The sequence below is a fragment of the Sciurus carolinensis genome, chromosome 5 (assembly GCF_902686445.1).
Source record: "Sciurus carolinensis chromosome 5, mSciCar1.2, whole genome shotgun sequence".
Taxonomy (NCBI): Eukaryota; Metazoa; Chordata; class Mammalia; order Rodentia; family Sciuridae; genus Sciurus; species Sciurus carolinensis.
In genome coordinates, this window is record NC_062217.1 from 141429023 (window position 1) to 141448459 (window position 19437).

General features: G+C 40.4%; 1 protein-coding gene across 1 annotated transcript in view; it reads left to right on the forward strand.

The window, feature by feature from the left end:
* Positions 1-14738, forward strand: part of Lgi1 (leucine rich glioma inactivated 1) — a 33385-nt gene extending 18647 nt beyond the window's left edge. The window contains exons 5-8 of the mRNA XM_047552038.1: positions 8489-8560; positions 11151-11320; positions 11604-11768; positions 13137-14738. Coding sequence (XP_047407994.1) covers positions 8489-8560; positions 11151-11320; positions 11604-11768; positions 13137-13972 — 1243 coding nt within the window. The 3' untranslated portion in view covers positions 13973-14738. The remainder of the gene's footprint in view (positions 1-8488; positions 8561-11150; positions 11321-11603; positions 11769-13136) is intronic.
* Positions 14739-19437: the final 4699 nt, after the last annotated feature.

Consider the following 19437-nt stretch of genomic DNA (forward strand, 5'->3'; position numbering starts at 1 on the left):
GACTGTTTAGTTGTACAGTTACAAGAACATCAACTCAACAGTTGAATTGCCCTGGCTATTCATCCCTTCAGTGACTGATTCTCAAGTCATTCTCATGTGTGTCTTATCCATGTTAGGTAAAGATATAAGAGATCCAAGTGTCAATGTGATCCTGTCATCTTTAATCTCGTCCCTCATAGCACCTCATCTCCAGCTCTGGTCTGGGCCCTGGGGGTAGCAGGAACAAAGCAGACAAAAATGCCTGCTCTTTGCATCTACTCTCTAGTCTGTCCCCCTGTAGTCTTCTTGCTACCTCTACCAGGTGCATGCATTCTCTCCTGCAGCTTGGTTTGTGGCAAAGGGGTATTGATGGCCAGATTTTGTTTGTTTGTTTATTTATTTATTGGTACCTGGGATTGAACTCAGGGGCACTTTACCACTGAGCTACATCCCTGACCCTTATTATTTTTTGTCTTGAGACAGGGTCTTGTTCAGTTGCCAGGGCAATTCTCAAACTCGTGATCCTCCAGCCTCAGTCTTCTGAAGAACTGGAATTACAAGCATGTGTCACTGTGCCCAGTCAGATATATTTTATAAAATCATGTCCATATACAGTGATAACAATAAAAACAGACTTTGTAATGCTGCTGTTCAGGTCAATGATGTGGTGCAGAAATGGCTGTGTAACTGAATGAACGGTATGCAATTGTATCAGAGTTCAACTCCGCCAAACTTCATTTTTGGACAAAAATAAATAAAAAACAAATATGTGAAAGGAGCAATTGAAATTCATGTCCTCAAATTAAGATCCACTTGATTCACATAAATGCCATTCAACACAGCCTATGCCCAAGGTCAGCATGGGAGTAAGGGCACTGTAGGAGGGAAATAAGACCCAGTGACCTCTCTAGTAACCTGTGAGATAAGTTTGCCCAGGTGCATCTCCCCTTCAGCCTAAAGCCCTGGACCTTCATTTGGCCTTCCTGCATAGAACAGAGAAAACATTCTCTCTCCCTCACTGGGAAGGAAAGAAGAGGGGAAAAGAAGGAGAAAAATCAGTATAACACCATATTGAATGCACATTTTGCTTGATCAGAAGCTATGTTGTCCATCAGAAGAGATGGAAATTTAAATTTGGGTGATGATCAAACCCCTTGTATGATGGTATGGAAACTATAAGGGAAACTGGCCGGGTGCAGAGGCTCCCACCTTTCATCCCAGCTACTGTGTACAGTGAGGCAGGAGGATCACAAGTTCAAGTCCAGCCTGAGCAACTTAGTGAGACTTGGTCTCAAAATAAAAAATAAAAAGGGGTGTAACTTAGTACCACTAACAACTAAGCTACTGAGGATTGAACCCAGCACCCCTGGGTTCAACCTCCAGTATCAAAAATAAAAAAAAATTTAAAAAGGCAGTGAAACTGGTACAGCATGTGTTTACTATCTAGGAATTTTTAAGCTCAAGGGAACAACAAGGGCAGCCTCCCAAGAGAGAGGCATGAATCTCAAGGGTCATATGAATACAAGCAGTAAAATGGAAGTCACACTCTAAGCTGGTGCTGCGGGTGGGAAGGAGGTGTGGTAACAGAACAGGGGGTAACACTTGGCTGAACCAAAATGACCCTTAGGTCTTTATCTAACACATGTGAGGTTGACTCATGCCATTTCCAATATTATACTGTCATGAGCTAGAAAAATGGAGTGCCATATGGTTCATTCTAAACAGTTTTTAGGATCTGACTTATACTATACAAGGGATAGGACCACAAAGAAAATTAAGATCCAGTCCCACCCTAGAGGAGCTCCTTCTAGCAAGAGAAATTAGACAAAACAACTATTTTCTCAACGAGCACCCTTGTCTCCAAGTTTTATTCTTCTTATTATTATATTGTTCTTCGAGGTATTTTTCCTTCCTTCCTTTCTTCCTTTGAAGAAGAGATGAATAGGTAGCATTTGAATTCCAAATGTCCCTCTGCCTATAAGTTCACTTTCCACTATTTACTGCTTATAAAAATTTTGGCTTGTGCCTTTCACTTCCTTTTTAAGATTTCAGGCTTCAAAGTACATTTTTCTCCACTTCTAACCAATACTTCCCAATTGAAAGGCAATTGTTCTAGCAGCAAGAATTTAACACCTTGCTGTCTGACCTGCACATGCTACAAAGAATTTGCAAAGCTCTTTCATATTCTTGACTTCGTTGACCTTATGAGGCAGTAGCACTACCCTCCTCCAGTGAATGAGAACATGGGGGAAATTGTTCCGTTCAAGCTGCTTCCCAGTTAGGAGCCAAAGTCAGAAGTTTCCCAAGTTCTTCAGCAAGACATCTTGTGATGTCTCCACCACGTCACTTAGAGCAGTACCAGAAAGTTCTCAATGAGCTCACTGGATCCTTCCAGGTTTGAGAAGAAATCAAACCTGAAGATAAGATCCCTGCCCTTAAGTTTCCTATAAAGTCCCTATAAAATGTATGAAGTCCTAGGATCCTCTCTCAATTACTTTATTCTGAATCACTGTCCTAATATCATGTCTGTGTATTAGTCAGTTTTTCATTACTGTAGTGAAATATCTGAAGCAGGTTAACTTTATAAGGAAAAGAGATTTGTTTAGCTCACAGTTTTAGATGTTCAACTGTGTGGTATGGGCATTGGCTCAGTTCTGGTGTTGGCCTTCTCATTGGCAGAGTCCTGAGGTAGCACATGGCATCACATGGCAAGAGACTGGGAGCATGCGTGTCTGTCTGTGTTTGCTGTCTTTCTCACTTCCTATAAAGTCATCAAGAATCCATCATGGGGGCTTCATCATAATGACTTCACCTAAAGGCTCCACCTCTACACCAATGTCTGATTAAGTTTCCATCGTCTTAATTCCATTAGCATGTGATTTTGAGAACTAAACTCCTTCATGAATTCTGGGACAAACCATAGCAGCATATTTAACTTCAATATTTGAATAGTTTAATGTTTGAATTAGTTTTTCTGATGAGTATGTATTACTTTTGCTATCAGGGAAAAAAATCAATACAAACTAATTTATGGCCAATGATGACAAAATCTCTAAACATTATTATTGATTTCCATTATAGTTACTGAGTTTTTTATTCCCTTGGGTACCACATAAGTGTCACTGTGGCTAAGGCCCAGTGGAGCCAGGATTGTTTACAAAATGTATAAAAATATTTGGGGAAAATTGCCATCAATCTTTCCATGTTGTGGAATAGTTACTATTGCTCAGTTCTGTAGGTTGCAAAGACCATAGGTAATGGTCCCCAAACTCAGGAGACCTGTGTGTCCCCAATCAGGCAGGAAGGATATCTTCATTTTAGCCTTCACATTGACGTGCATGTAAAGAGATAATGGCTGACAGGGGATTCTCTGCCACCAAATTGCCTAGGAGACCTTGCCCAGATCATTTAGCCTTATTGTGCCTCAGATTGCTCATGTGTAAAAGGAAAGGTGATAATAATCTGTAAAAAATAAAGGTGAAGGATAACAAGGTACTCAGGAACATCTAGCTCCAGGGTTGTTTTGAGATTAACTGAGTTCATATCTGCAAAATGCATAGAGGAGAGCCTGGTAGGCAGTAAGCACCATTGTACAGGAAGAAACTAGAATTCACCATCTAACCTCTATTAGTCCTATATCAGGATTCCAAATGCCGCAGTGTACTTTATTCCCTTTAAACATTTCCTATGAAATTAAAATAACTGCACTTGAAGTGCCGCAGGTTCAGTGAGACACAAACCCAAGCTGAGAATCCGCATTGCAGGGGGGCTGGGAGCACCCCAGATGGCTGTGGGCGTTGCTTTCTTAGCAGCACAGCCCCGTGGCACTGAAACAAACGTGCTGTCTGAGCCAGTCTGGTCTGCTTTGGAGAGAAGACTTTCCAGTAGGTTCCATGTCATAATCAGAGGTTTTCTTAGGTAAACCAGCAAACACCAAAGTGGAATGGTGTTCTGCTTTGTCAGAATTGTTGGAAAGAAGTGGTTGGCTGTCTGCCTTTGAGAATGCTGGACTCTGCTTAGAAGTTTCAAGGCAACTAGACATTCCATTGGGCAATATCCTGGGTGTTTTATTTAATTTATTATTATTATTTATTTTTGTTTTTTGGTACTGGGGATTGAACCCAGGGATACTTTAGCACTGATCTATATCCCCAGTTCTTTTTTATTTATTTATTTTTGGAGACAGGGACTCACTAAGTTATTATGGCTGGCTCTGAACTTGTACTCTCCTGTCTCAGTCTTCCCAGTTGCTGAGTTTAAAGGCATGTGCCACCACACCAAGTTTTCCTCCATGTTTAAAGGATGTTTCTTAGGTAGACTCTGAGTTGAAGTCACAATTTGAAGAACCTACACGTGGCTGTGAATTTTCACCACAGTGAGGCTGAGGAGAAGCAGGGCACTCTAGGAGAGCAGGTCCACATGGTGGGGTGTGACCAGCCAGGTTGATTGACAGGGCTAGGCACTTTCTCCCTAATGCAGTGTCTTGGCACAGAGGCCTGGCAGAAGCACCTGCTGCTCTTTGACTAGATGGGTGCCCTTCCTTTCATCCACTCCAGACTGCCTCATTCATTCATTCCATTTAAAAGTATCTACTGAGGGCTTACTTTGTGCTAGGCACTGTGCTGGACACTGGGGATACAGTGGAAAGAAAAACAGCCTTTCAGTACTCATGGCAGAATCCTCCTAGAAGGATGAAACATTTCCTCAAACCTCTTTCTGCTCTTGTCTTCAGTTAGTTCCACCCTGTCCCAGTTGGAGATTCCAGTGGGCTCTCTGCTCCCAGAAAAACCTGTCATCAAATGCATTGGTTCTTAAAGTATTTCCTAATGTCATGTAATTACTAAAGATGAAGCCATAAGCCTCTCACAGTGAAAGTTATAAAGGCATGATTTAAGGGCAAGGATAGATATCATTCTGACCAAGCGATCATTCACTTTATGGAAAAGGAAAACACCCAAAGCTCAAACCCAGATCTCCCCTTCCTGACCCATGCCATTTCCATGTGTCCCATGACTGATTCAGGGAGCCCTAGGGTGAGCCTGAGACATGAGAGATTGTCTTGGTCCCAGTAGCAACCTGGCTTTCCTTTAGTCATTCCATGTAGAAAGTCTTTCCTGATCTCTCTCCTTCATCCTCTAATCTCTCTTCTCTTGCTCCTAACAATGAGGACTTCTTATATTTAAACTAAAATCCAGCTCTAATTTAACCCTTGCCCTTGCCAAAGTATCCCAGCCAACAGACTTTGAGGAGGAAGGAGGTTGGTCTCCTACCCTCATGCCACCACATCTCGAGAAGAGAGAAGGATCAGCACAGTGACATCGCTCTCCAAAACCACGTTCTCTTGACTGGTTCTGTATTAATGACTGGAAGATGTGACCAAATTATAACAGTGGTGGCTTCCACCAGGATGACTGTCATTTTTCTCCTTTAAAAAAAATAATAACTTTTGTAACTTTTCCAATTTTCTTGAAGTGGAGAAATGATAATTATGCTTACATGTGTGCATACATAGTAAATACATGTGTGTGTGTGTATGTGTGGCACATGTGTGTGTTAGTAAAAGATAGCACATACCAAGGCACAGAATTCTCTCTACTAAATTAAGCTGGCTAAGGGCACATGTCCAAGAGCAATGAAGTTCAAATTTAATCCCTGGTCTGCTTGAGACACAGGCCACAGCTTCGCTGCACTTCACCAAACAGCGATGGAGGGAAGAACAATGACAAGCAGTTGACCAAAGAGAGAGCATGTACTTCATACAAAACTTCTATTGAGGAAAGGGAATAATAATATTGTTTCACTGTGTGAGGCTGGAAGTGGAGTAGTGGGAGGAGGAAACTAAGAAAATTCACTCCAGATATTTTGCTTTGTGGTGGCAAAACTCAAGGCAGAGTTGGAATCTGAAGACTCATATCATCCAAATATCAACCCTAAAGTAACCCTAATCTTAACCTCACAGTGCTGTGTCAGTGTCTCTAGCTGTTCGAAGAACCTAGCAGGCACCAGGTCTCATTCTCCTGACCCTTTTTGTAATATTGAGCAGCCTTCGTGAAGCCTTTTGCTTTCTGGTAACTCTGATCCTGGTGCCCTCAGCATCTCTTCCCTGTGGAGAATCTTCCCAAAGCCTTCGATGCTCATGATGGATTTGGAAGGCTCCTGGCCTCCCAGAATACTGGTCTTACCCAGTGCAGGGAACTCATAACAGTGGCTGCAAGTCTGGGTTGACTGTAGTCCCAAACCTCCCCAGGGAGAGAGAGAGGGCCTGAAATGTGTGGGAATTTTAGAGGCTTATCCTGCAAGAGGTCTCGTGAAAGACATTTGCATGATCTGACCACTCAGGCCCCCAGTGCTGACCGTCATGGTTATTCCCATGATAGCTGCAGAGCTCTAGAACCTGACGAATGCTGCTGAGTGATTGATTTAGAAGGACTGAATGCTCACTGGACAGAACACAGGCTAGTGCACGCACACACACAAACACCCACCCGCAGAGCTACAGGGTCTTTGTAAAAAGTTGACCTCATTCTTTATTTCTTCTGATGATAAAATAATAATACATGCTTGCTAATAAAAATTCTTACAGCCCAGACAGTTACATAGCAAAGTGAATGATTCCAGTAAACCCACTCTATTGTTGACCTCAATCAACAGTTTTTGTATATAAAGAAACAAAGCTTCACGTATCTACAGATATATGTCCTCTCTCCTCCAGGGGATTGCACTCTCCGTAATCTTCTCCGTGTTTCTTTTTGCCTGGGCATCACTTCATGTTAAATCATAGAGATCTCAGTTTTTAAAAATCTACAAAATATTCCACATAAAGTATGAACCATCATTTATTTACATAATCTCTCATTAATGGACATCTAAGTTGTTCCTGGTTCTTTTCTGCTATAGACAATGCAAGAACAAATCACTTTTCCCACTTATGTGCTGGATGGATAATATTTCCATTTTCTCCTCACTCAGGAACTGTGAATACTCTGAACTGACCATAGCTAAGATAGAATTCCTTCCCTCTGGGGTCATTTTGTATTTCTCATCTTACCTTTGCAGGTTCTGCTGATCCCCTTCCATGTGTCCGATGCATCCTTCAACCCCCCAGTCAGCCTGCACTAGAAGGTTGCTTTATTTCAGGGCCCTGGTAACAATTTTTTTTTGCAGAATAATTCCAAGGCTCTATTGGTATTGTTTTCCTAAGTCATTCTCTGCCCAAGTCCCTCTGCCTGCTTTCCATTTATCCTAATGCTGCCTGATGTCACTGGGGCCTCCCAGAGATTTCCATAAGCTAGTTGACTTCAGTTCCTGGGCCTTAGGCATTGGGAAACCTCCTTCTCATTCCTGGGCCCTTAATTCCTCTTATTTCTGTTTCTTTAATGAATCCAGCCATCCTTCTCAGGCCTATCACTCACCAAACCTAGACATGAAGCTGTGTCCTATCTCCTTTAAAAACAGCCAATTGTGTCAGTTTTTCATCAAAAGAAAGTTGAGAGTTTTAAAAGAAAGTTGAGAGAATTTTCAAGGACTTTGGAGGCCAACAGCATAGGCTCTTTTATTTTAGTTTATTTTAGTTTTTATTTTAGTTTATTTTAGTTTTTATTTTGTGAGGGAAAAAAAAAAAAATATATATATATATATATCCTGACTAAAAACAGAAAATTCCAGTAGCTGGTGCCCTTTGATGATCAGACAACAGCAGCACTTTATTATGTCTGCATTTTGGGAATATGTGCACATTTCTCTTTCTTTGATACTATTGGAAATATTTCCTATTCATTAACCTTGATTAGAATCATTGTAGTGATTCAGGAAAGAACAAACAGAAAGAGAAAGGGAAAACAATTCCTGTGATAGGGCAAGCGCCGACCAGAAGAAGGAGAAAGAGGATGATTAAAGAAAAGGGTATTTGTGAGAAAGTTTGTTTGCTTTTGTTTTTTTTCTAAGATGGAATACATGGGACTAAAAGATTTTTTTTAAAAAAACACAGAAAAAGGACATACACTCCTGAGAAAAGAAAGGATGTACCGACCAAAGGGACAGAGCTATCGGTACTGTTGGTTGGAGGCTCAGCAGAGCTGAGGAGCAAGTAAGAAGGAGAGGAGGAAAGGAGAAGCCTGAGCAGAGGAGAGAGGGCCTTGGAGGTGGACACTATCACCAGTCTAGGGAGCCATCACCTCCTGGGTGGAGCGTCTGAGGGTGTAAATCTCCTGCTCTGTTCTGAATGCAATGAGCAATGCCCGGGCATCCTTCTGATGTTGGTTTTTTGTTATTGTTGTTGCCTTGAAGCAACACGAAGTGTTACATAAATACTGAGTGGGTGTTGAAACAAAGAGGTCAGAAATTGAAAATACAACAGCAGGAATCTAAGGAACACCCTACGAAGGGAAAAAAAAAAAAAGTACTGCAAGTATTTTAGTGACTAGACATGACAAAAGGGACTTATAACTAAGCTGTATCATTAAATGCATTTATGTATCACTACATTTTATATCACTTTTTTTTTTTCCAGGAGCCTTGCAAACAACAACCTTCAGACACTCCCGAAAGATATTTTCAAAGGCCTGGATTCTTTAACAAATGTGTAAGAGGACCTAAGAAATCAATGATTAATCAATTCATTTGGAGTCATTAAAAGGAAACCAGATATTGATTACCAGAATTTTTAATTGGCTTTGAAACTAAATAAGAATTATAAAATCTTAATTTTAAACATATAAACTAGCATATGAACTTCTAAGGTATTTTCCATTGGGAATTCTGAATTCACCGGTATCCAGTCATTACTTTGACAGCATGTGTCTGTCTAGGAGGAATAATGATAAAGGTCTCTGATGGGGTGGGAAGAAGAGAACCACATAGAAATTTCAAGATCCCTTTTTTCTTATGAGATCCAGGAAATGCAGCTACAGAGAAAAAACATAAAGGAGTCTGGGAAACTGACAGAGTAAGATGAAAGGTTACACCCATGGGTTGGTCAGTCAACAGAGAAACGGAGCAGGAAATGGGGGAAGGGAAGAACATTTGCCTTTTCTCTCATTAGACTGAACAACAACTCTAGGCTTAATCCCCAGGAATTTGGCTTAAGCCCCAGGAAGGGAATGAACTTAATTATTTTTGACCCCTTTTCAAACAAAAGAGCTTTCAAACTTTGACTTTTAAGCCTCAGAATGAAAGATCTTTGCAAGGAATTTGTATATTTTGCTGTAAGCAAAGCAAGTACTATATGCCTAACCCTCTCAAAGGCAATTTAGCGTCATTAAGTGCCTTCAATAACATTAGCACGATATTTAAATGTCATAAAGTAGACTACAGGGACAAATGAAATGATAAGTGAAAACAAAAGATTTTTTTACTGTTCAGGTACTTTGCTATAGAATACATATTCAAAACAACTTTTCTTCAATAACAAAAAAATCTGAGCAAAGTATTTTGTTCTAAGCCCAGTATTTAACTTCAAGTCCGGCAGCTAATGAAAAACCTTCTTTGTTCTTGCAGTAGGCCCCAGCCCCTCCTCTACACCATTACCCCAATTCCTGAATGATGGTTTATTTCCAAGAGAGTGCCAGAATCAAGTCACTTCTAAGAGTCCTGGACAGATCAGTTATCTGCTCTAGTTTACAATAGGTCAGGAGGGTTGGCACTCATTATTCTGGGTCAGAATACTCTTGGGAAATGAGGTCAGTTCTGGGAAGGTCTTGAAAGTTGGATGATGTTCCATGGCAGAATTGAGATGTAGCTCATTGGGGGGTCCTCTGTTCCATCCGTATGTCAATCTAACACTTGAAATTGTCTTAGTCTCTTTAGGGAATTCCATAATGGATTTGGTCTTTTGGGCCTAGTCTGATATGTCCAAATTGAGAATTATCTTAGAAGTAGAAGAATCCATGCCAACTTGCCTTTTAGTGAATTTCTTGGTTTCTTGAATGTATCCCCTAAAAAAACATTTTTAAATGCTTGACATGAAGCATTTATTTATTTATGCTGCATGAAGACTAGGCAGTACCTATCTTGAAATTCTATGTGATTAGGGAAGGAAATGGAATTCCTGAACAGAAGCAGTACAAATAAACAAAGAACTTGGTGAATTGGGGTCACATGTGGAAATTTAAGTGATTACAGGCATGAGCTATTGTATGTCTGCATTAACTCTGCTGTGGCAAAGTCATTTCCTATTAAAACTGAATTTATAGACCATGGAATAGGATCAGGATTAATTATGTCTGTGAGAAAGAAGAAAAGCAGATAGCTCATTCAATTTAATTCTATCTTATGTTCTATCCTCTAGACCTGTACTGTCCAATGTGGTGCCTGCTAGATCTGTGTCACTGAGTCCTTGAAATGTGCTGCTAGAGTAATTGAAGAACCAAATTTTAAATTTTACTTTTTTTTTTTTTTGGTGCTGGAGATTAAACCCAGGGCCTTGAATATACTAAGCAGTCCCTCTACCTCTGAGCAACTTAACTCCAAGTCCCTTAATTTTTTAAAGTTTAAATGTAAAGACTGTTGGCTTGGAATATAGCTCATTAGTCAAGTGCTTGCATAGCAAGCACGCAATTCTGGATTTGATTCCCAAAACTGGAAAAAAAAAAAAAAAAAGCATAAAAATTATTTCTCAGTTCAAGTATTAGGAAAAGGTTTAAGTACATTTGCAACACAAGTATTATTTCAACTACAAGTTTTATAAAACCCAAATACAGATCACACATTTCTATTGAGAATTTAGCATCTGAATTAAGATATAAGTCTAAAATACACAGTGGACTTCAAAAGATTTAGTATAAAAAAATGCAAGATATCACAATAATACTTATATTGACTGAATACTTATATATGCCTGAATAATACTTTCAATGTATTGGATTAAATAAAACATACTATTAAAATTAATTATACCTGTTTCTTTTTACTTTTTTAGTGCGGCTATAGAAAAATTTAAACTACATGTGTGGTTCATATGCTGTTTCTATTACAGCACTGCTGTAGTCTAAGCTACCTTTAAATCCAAAAGAGAGTAAGTGATGAGCCTCCATGGACTGGGGTGGCCTTGAAGGCTGCTCTGTGGTCACTCCCTGAGCCCAAATTGAATGGTTAGGCAAGTTCAAGGCAGATCATGGGGCATGTGCCATGCCAGAGTCCCTGTACTGCAAAAGCAGCAGAGGTTTGTCTTTCAGGGACCTGAGAGGGAATTCATTTAACTGTGACTGTAAACTGAAGTGGCTGGTGGAATGGCTCAGCCACACCAATGCAACTGTCGAAGACATCTACTGCGAAGGCCCCCCAGAATATAAGAAGCGCAAAATCAATAGTCTCTCCTCCAAAGATTTTGATTGCATCATTACAGGTAATATATGCAAAATCATTTTAGATCAGAAAATTAAAATAAGGGCTATGGTTTTTTAATGTACAGGAACTCATATTCTTATATTTTAACAACCACTTGAGCAATTTAGTTTTTTAAAGAAACTATGAACCATTAAACTTCATGTGCTTAAAAGCAAAGTGAAACTGTCATTTTACTATTTCTCTAAAATAATTGTATTTCTTATAGATATTTGAGATTTAGCCAAGGAAAGAAATATTACTATTAAGTTAACATTACCCATCATCATTTCCTATTTTTGCAGAATTTGCAAAGTCTCAAGACCTGCCTTATCAATCACTGTCCATAGATACTTTTTCTTACATGAATGATGAATATGTAGTGATTGCTCAGCCTTTTACTGGAAAATGCATTTTCCTTGAATGGGACCATGTAGAAAAGACCTTCCGGAATTATGACAATATTACAGGTATGAAAAGCCTACTAAAAATGTGAGTGGGAAGTGAAACTGCTTTAAACTGCTTTAGGCAAGGTAACAGGAGAAGACAAGTAGTATGAGGGCATCCTCTGAGCAGGCCCAGAGTCATTCAATTCCCAGCTCTACCTTTTATTAGATGACTTGGGATGGTTCTCCAAACCTTAATTCCTTCACTTGTAAACTGAGAATAATACCTAATTCACAGGGTTGTTAATAAAATAAAATAATGTCTTCTTACCTGAGATTTCCCCAAATAACTTTCAGGAACCTTACCCAAGATAATATCCTTCTTTCACTTTCTCAAGGATTCTTCTTCCTTTTCTCTTCTACAGCCAGTGACCTAAAGCCCCAGAAAAGTTACAAATATCATCTTCTTCCCTTCTTGGGGAGTTCTAGAGAATGAAGCAGTTTTTCTAGAGCAAGGAACAGTTCACACTTAGAGCAAACCAATTACAGGTAGAGTTGGATTTGACCAAACTATTGCTCTAGGTTTCACAGGGTAGATCTAGAACCCTGAGGGATCCTAGCCCAAGTTATAAGCTCTGTAACAACTAACCTGGCATTAGTTTGGGTTAGGCAGTCACGGTGGGCACAGCCTATAATCCCATTGACTTGGGAGGCTGAGGCATGAGAATTCCAAGTTCAAGTTCAGCCTGAGCAACTTAGCAAGACCCTGACTCAAAATAAAATAAAAAGGCTGGGGATGTAGTTCAGTAGTAGAGTACCCTGAGTTCAATCCCCAATGCCTAAATAACTAAATAAATAAATAAATAGATAGATAAATAAATAAATAAATAAAATATCTTTGGGAAATAAACCATCATTCAGGAGTTGGAGTAATGGGTGTGCAGGAGGGATTGAGGGCCTACTGGAAGGACTTAAGCTACTCTGAGTTTCAGTTTTCTCATCTGGAAAAGGGAGATGATATTTTTCTCTTAAGGTTTTTGGGAAAATGTAATAAGATGATTTGATAAAGCACAGAGTAAATTCTCAATAAATGACAGTTTTTAATTAGAATTACTCTGCTTAACTTCAGATATGTCCAGGAAAGCAATACTTTCTTTCTGTAAGAGGTAAGAGGAGAACATTCAGGTTATACCTGTGTGTCCTGAACATCTAGAGCAGGCTAGACAATGTGACCTGACAATTTTGTTGTCGAGAACATGGCCCTGTGAGGTGAAAAGATAAAGAACTTCAGAACACTGTTGCCACTGGCCTTGGAGATTGGCATTGCCTAATCAACCAAGGAAATCTCTTGTTTCAGGTTGATTTTGTTGAAGTTGTATAGCCCCAGCCTGCATGTTTACACATTCCAAAGAGGATGACCACGCAACTAATCTCTTATTTGTCTTTTCCCAGGCACGTCCACTGTAGTGTGCAAGCCTATAGTCATTGAAACTCAGCTCTATGTTATTGTGGCCCAGCTGTTTGGTGGCTCTCATATCTATAAGAGAGATGGTTTTGCAAACAAATTCATAAAAATCCAGGATATTGAAATTCTCAAAATTAGAAAACCTAATGACATTGAAACATTCAAGATCGAAAACAACTGGTACTTTGTTGTTGCCGACAGCTCAAAGGCTGGTTTTACTACCATTTATAAATGGAATGGAAATGGATTCTACTCCCATCAATCCTTACATGCATGGTACAGGGACACTGATGTGGAATACCTAGAAATAGCCAGAACACCTCTGACCCTCAGAACACCTCATCTAATCCTGTCCAGTAGTTCCCAGCGTCCTGTAATTTATCAGTGGAACAAAGCAACACAACTATTCACTAACCAGACTGACATCCCTAACATGGAGGATGTATATGCTGTCAAGCACTTCTCTGTGAAAGGTGACGTGTACATCTGCTTGACAAGGTTCATTGGTGACTCCAAAGTCATGAAATGGGGAGGCTCCTCATTCCAGGATATTCAGAGGATGCCGTCACGAGGATCCATGGTGTTCCAGCCTCTTCAAATCAATAATTACCAATATGCAATTCTTGGAAGTGATTACTCCTTTACTCAAGTGTATAACTGGGATGCAGAGAAAGCCAAATTTGTAAAATTTCAGGAATTAAATGTTCAGGCACCAAGATCATTCACACACGTGTCCATTAATAAGCGTAATTTTCTTTTTGCTTCCAGTTTTAAGGGAAATACACAGATTTACAAACATGTCATAGTTGACTTAAGCGCATGAGACACCAAATCCTGTGGCTGCCATCAGAAACTTTCTACAGTACATGATCTGGATGAACGCAATGCATGATGACTCTTATCACACTTGCAAATGAATGCCTTTCAAACATTGAGACTGCTAGAACCAAGCACTATCAGTATCTCCATCCTTAACTGTCCAGTCCAGTGGTGTGGGAAGTTACCTTTTATAAGACGAAACTTAATTGTGTAACTGTTCTTTGCAGTGACGATGTGTAAATAAGCGTTTAATGGTATCTGTTACTCCAAAAAGAAATATTAATATGTACTTTTCCATTTATTTATTCATGTGTTCAGAAACAACTGCCAAATAAAATGTTTACATTTTCTTTCATATCCCAAAGGTAATTATTTACAGGAGTTGTTTTATTTTTGTTGATGGTATATTGAGGAAGTAGTTTTATATAATAGAATTATATTTGGATGGATGATTTATGGTATGAATAATGAGTGAAGATAAAACATTGAAATTGATTACCCATAATTTATGAACATGTTTGTCTGTGGCTGTATCAGCTGATTCTGAATTTTCAAAACTATTTCCAGAGGTCATGGCTTTTAGGGACACTTTGAGGTGAAATGGTGACAAATTAAAAGAAGAATAGAGAAGTGTTGCCTGTTATAAGAAGAATAATTTGAAGTTAATTCTTTCTTGTCTGTTAGCCCCAGCTAAAAAAAAAAAAAAAAAAACTATTCAGACAATTTATAGAGAAATTGAAATTAATATTTAGGATTTAAAAATCCCTATTCAGGGATTTTCTAAATATTTGACTCCAGAATCATCTGACTGCTGATAGAGATTGTAACCTTATAATAGTTGCTTCAAATGTACCTGCTAGAAAGACCTCTTAATATCAAGGATGCTTTGTTTCTAGATACCAATTTTGGTCTTACTGATCTGCTGCACAGTGACTGCAAGGCTCATATTTGATTTTCTAAATTCCTGCTTTTGGATCACATGAGTTATTAGCACCTAGCACAATGCCTGTGTAGGCTCTCAAAAACACTTATAATAAACTTTATAAGGCCCTTTGACTTAATCAGTCAGCATTTCTTGAGTACTTTTTAAGAATGGAATATAGTTGGTGCAGGGGGGTGGGGCAGAAGAGTAGGGTGCAGTCCTAGCCCTCCTAAGGAGGGCTAAGAAGACTGCAGAGTAAGCAGTGAGTGCCAAGAATCATTGAAACATTCCAGATGATAAGTATCCAAGGAGTAGCAAAGATGACTTCTGGAAAGATGTGGTCCTTATTTGAAGTTAAAGGGCAGATGTGATTTCAAAAGGGGATTGTGGCTGGGCAAGGTGGTGTTCTCCTGTAATTGAAGAAATGAGGGAGGCTGAGGCACGAGGATTGCAAGTTTATGGCCAACCTCAACAACTTAGTGAGGCCCTATGCCAATTAGGGAGTCCCTGTCTCAAAAAAAGGGGGTGGGGGGTGTGCTGGGCAGGTAGCTCAATGATAAAGCACCCCTGGTTCAATCCCCAGTATAAAAAAATATATATGATGGGGGGTCATGGTAGAGAAGATACTCCTGGCACAAACTGGCTATGTGAATGCTTTCTTTGTGGAGGGAATCAGAGCATCCTCTTGCTCATTGTTCCTCAGACTCCTTGGTCATACTACCAGGTAGGAGCAAGCAGAGAGCATCCCTTCTGCTCAGCACATATCTTGCAGACTGAGGCATTGAGGGTAAAGAAAATAATTACACAGGCTCTGGAAGCAACACCCTGGGGAGACCAGATTCCTTTATCCATATAGAATGGACATGAGTTCTGACATCAAGGTTACAGAGGAGAATACTTACCCACTCCTGATCCCGCACATAGAGAGAACTGCCTTTCTGTTCCGTGGAAGAACACCTGCTTTATAAAGAGTGGGTTTAAGTCCAGCTGTACCGTGTTCTGGCTTTGTCCACAGACGAGTTACTTAACCCATCTGAGCCTGTTTCTATTTTAAAAGAGGAACAACAACACCTATTTCTGAGGACAAAGGAGGAGTTAAATGAGTGAGTATATGTGCAGTAGACTGTTTTTTCAAATATGGCTCTAACCACATCTCCTATACCCCAAGTTCTGTGAGGATTTTACCTCCACCTTATTAAGAGGTGGTGCCTGATTCACCTGTCCTCAATCTGGACAGGTCTGTGGCTTGCTTGTAACCTGTACAATGTGCTGGAAATCAAGTAGTTTGAATTTTGAGGGTAGGTCATAGAAACAATGAAACTTCTGCCTTATAATTTGGGACACTTGCTTGTGGAGCCCTGTGCAGCTATGTAAGAAATCCTACCAACCTGGGGCCAACATCCTCTGTGGAAGCCCAAGCCCCAGGGAGAAACCACATGTTGGTGCTTTGGTCCATTGTCCCAGCTGGTGTCTCAGCAAACAGCCATCATGGACCACCAGTCCTGACTGCGAATACCTCCTGATTCCAGCATCCCCCACCCCACCATCAAGATCCTGCTAGACATCAGGCATTCCCAACTGAGGCCACAGACATTATGGAGCAGAGACAAGCCATCCTGGTGGTACCTTGTCCAAATTCCTGACCACAGATTCTATGAGCATAATAAAATGGTTACTTTAAATGGCTAAGTTTTGTGGTGATTTGTTACACAATAGCAGTAACTGGAAAAGTACATGAAGTGTTTAACCACAGAATTAGCACACGTGTACATTCATCAAGTGATAGTTATTGTTAATAGGTTCCACACATACAAAGAATATTGCACATTTTGGGGTCACACTATATCTTGTGTTTTAATTTAATTCATTTCATTTTAAAGGATAACTCCTTATTAATATAATATTAGTGTACCAGGCATTGGGCTAAATTCAGAGATCCAGAGATGAAAGATCTAGATTCTACCCTGCTTGTGTTCAGAGAAGCATTGATGATTGAATTCAGCAAAACTGAATCTCTAATTTACCCACAGCCTGAAACCCAGAGCTGCAAAGTGAGCTAGTTGAATTAGAACTATCATTCAGGCCTTCTGATTCTCAGTCCTGTTGTCTCACCATCACACAGTGCTACCTTTTGAAAAGTCATTCTCCAACCCCAGCATGGCACTAGAGACAAGTAGAAAGAGGAAAAACAAGAAAACAAACTGAAAAAATAAAGCAAAGGCAGACTGAGGAGGATGAAATGAGGCAGGTCAGCTTTCACAGGAATTGACCAGCATTTTCTGGGAGTTGTCCCCTTTCCCTGTTCTCCCATCCACCCTATCTTATAATTCTATCCCCACTCCAGCTGCAAATAATTGACCCTGGAGCGAATTCCCAATCCAGATGTTCAGTCAAGAAGCTGGGTTAGGCTAACCTGAACCCCACTAGTTCTCTCTCCTGGATATTTGAAATGAGGTCAGCAGAATCTGGGCCAGTTAATCAGGTACCAGATTTGCAAGGTGATGATATTCAATCGGGCTCCCTAAAAGCAGAGGGATTCATTGAGGAAATGCTCTCATAATAGAACTATAAGGGAGTGAGAGGAACCAAACTGGGCAGGGGAAGATGCTGAGCAGTCAGGAAAAGGCTGGCCTTAGACAGATCCTTAGGAGACCTAAGCATGAATTGGACCAGAGTGTGTCCCACTTTGAGGAATGGAAGATGGACTGGTGTACCCCCTCATCTGACTATCACTGACCAAACAGTGCAGGGCATAACCTCCCAGGCAGCTCCAGGGGAGAGGGTTCTCCTTGCAAAAGACAATCCTCCAGAGAAGGGTGCACATGAGCTGTCATTAACCAACACCCACAACAACCATGGGATGAGTACCCATCCCAGGAAAGGGCATCTGGGTAGGATGCCAAGAATATATGCCACCATGATGGTGAGGACAACACTTTGGAGCAGCCATGGTGGCCATGTGCTGCATAAGCAGAGGAAACTGGTGGAAAAAGAAGAATCTGACATAGAAGCTGAGAAAGAAGCAGAGGTGAGAAACTACATAGTCTGAGGGAGAGAACAGAAAGAAAGGAAGGAAGGGGTAAGTGGGAGGAAGGAACAGGAGAAGGGAGAACACAAAGGATGGAGAGGCAGGCAGGGAGGAACCATGACAGGAATATTGGGGGTGTGGTGTTCCAGGTTGGGCTGCTTGAGGATTCTGAGACGTTCTAATGTGCAAACACTTACTAGGAAGCATTCTTGAGGTCTACACTTGGGAAGGAAGAGTGGGAAGCAGGACTGGGTAGAGGGAGAAGCTCGGCTGTGACACAGTTCCAACTGGAGCCTCAGGCAACCCTGAAAGGAGCTCTGAAACTGACAGCTGTCTTCCCAGATACCCCAAGTTGCAGCAAGGAGACCAGCCTTCATAGATACCTAGCCTCCTTATTGTTTAGCCATCAGATGGGGTTTGTCCCTGGAAGGAAGTATGGCCTTGGGTGAAGATGTTGTTAGCCAAAGCAATCCTCAAAGATGGCAGAACGCCAAGGCCCATCTTCTGGCAGCACTCCCAGCAGCTGGGAAGATAACCTTTATTCCTAAATGGGGACCTGGGCAGTACAACACATCCATCACAGAGGGGCAGAGAGAAAGGGACAGACGGGGAGAAGGAGGCGGAAAGGATTGTACTGTACTTGCCACAAAATTATTTTCAAGTGCGGAAGGAGGCGGGGGAGGGGAGGGAAAGGGAAGGTCAGGGGAGTGGATATGGTCAAAGTATGTACAAATATGCCACGATGAAGACCATCATGCTCTATAATTAAAATGCACTAATAAGAATTTAAAATAAAATAAATAAATAACATCCCCCCCAATTTAAAAACTATGTCCAAGTCAGAAAGTTTAAGTCCAATTTACTGTAATATAGATATGATGGTAGCACTATATATGTCAATCTCTTTTTTTTTGTCTGAAGTTTAGAATAATTTCTATTGCTTCATCTTCAAGTTTACTCTTTTCCTCTGTGACCTCAATCTAGATTTTTTTTTCAAAATACATTATTTCAACCAGACCAGAGCTTCTCAATTAAAAAAAAAAAATTCCAGTGTATTAAAAAAGTTTTGAACTATGGAAATTAAAAGATATCTGATATATTTTAGACTAATGAATTTCCAGTTGTGTTGTGAACCAATATTTTTGGAAATTAAAATAAGAAGGAATAACTAGGTAAATGATTATGTGCTTAGTTGTTGTGACAATGTCTCAAGTTCTGTATTTATCTCATCTCAAGTTGATTCCACACTCTCCCTGGATAGGCATTTGTCCAAGGACCACACCTATAGGTGCAGCGAACTAGCTAATTACTGCTCAGGGCACTCAATTCGGCTCTTATATGTCAATCATGATGTGAATTGTAAAGGCATTTTTAATATGACTGATGCCATCTAGGCCTCCAGGGATGAGGGAGAGAACAGAAAGAGGAAGGAAGGGGTAAGTGGGAGGGAGGGAGGAATGGAAGAAGGGAGAACACAAAGGAAGGAGAGGCAGACGGAGGACCTGAAATGGCCCTTCCA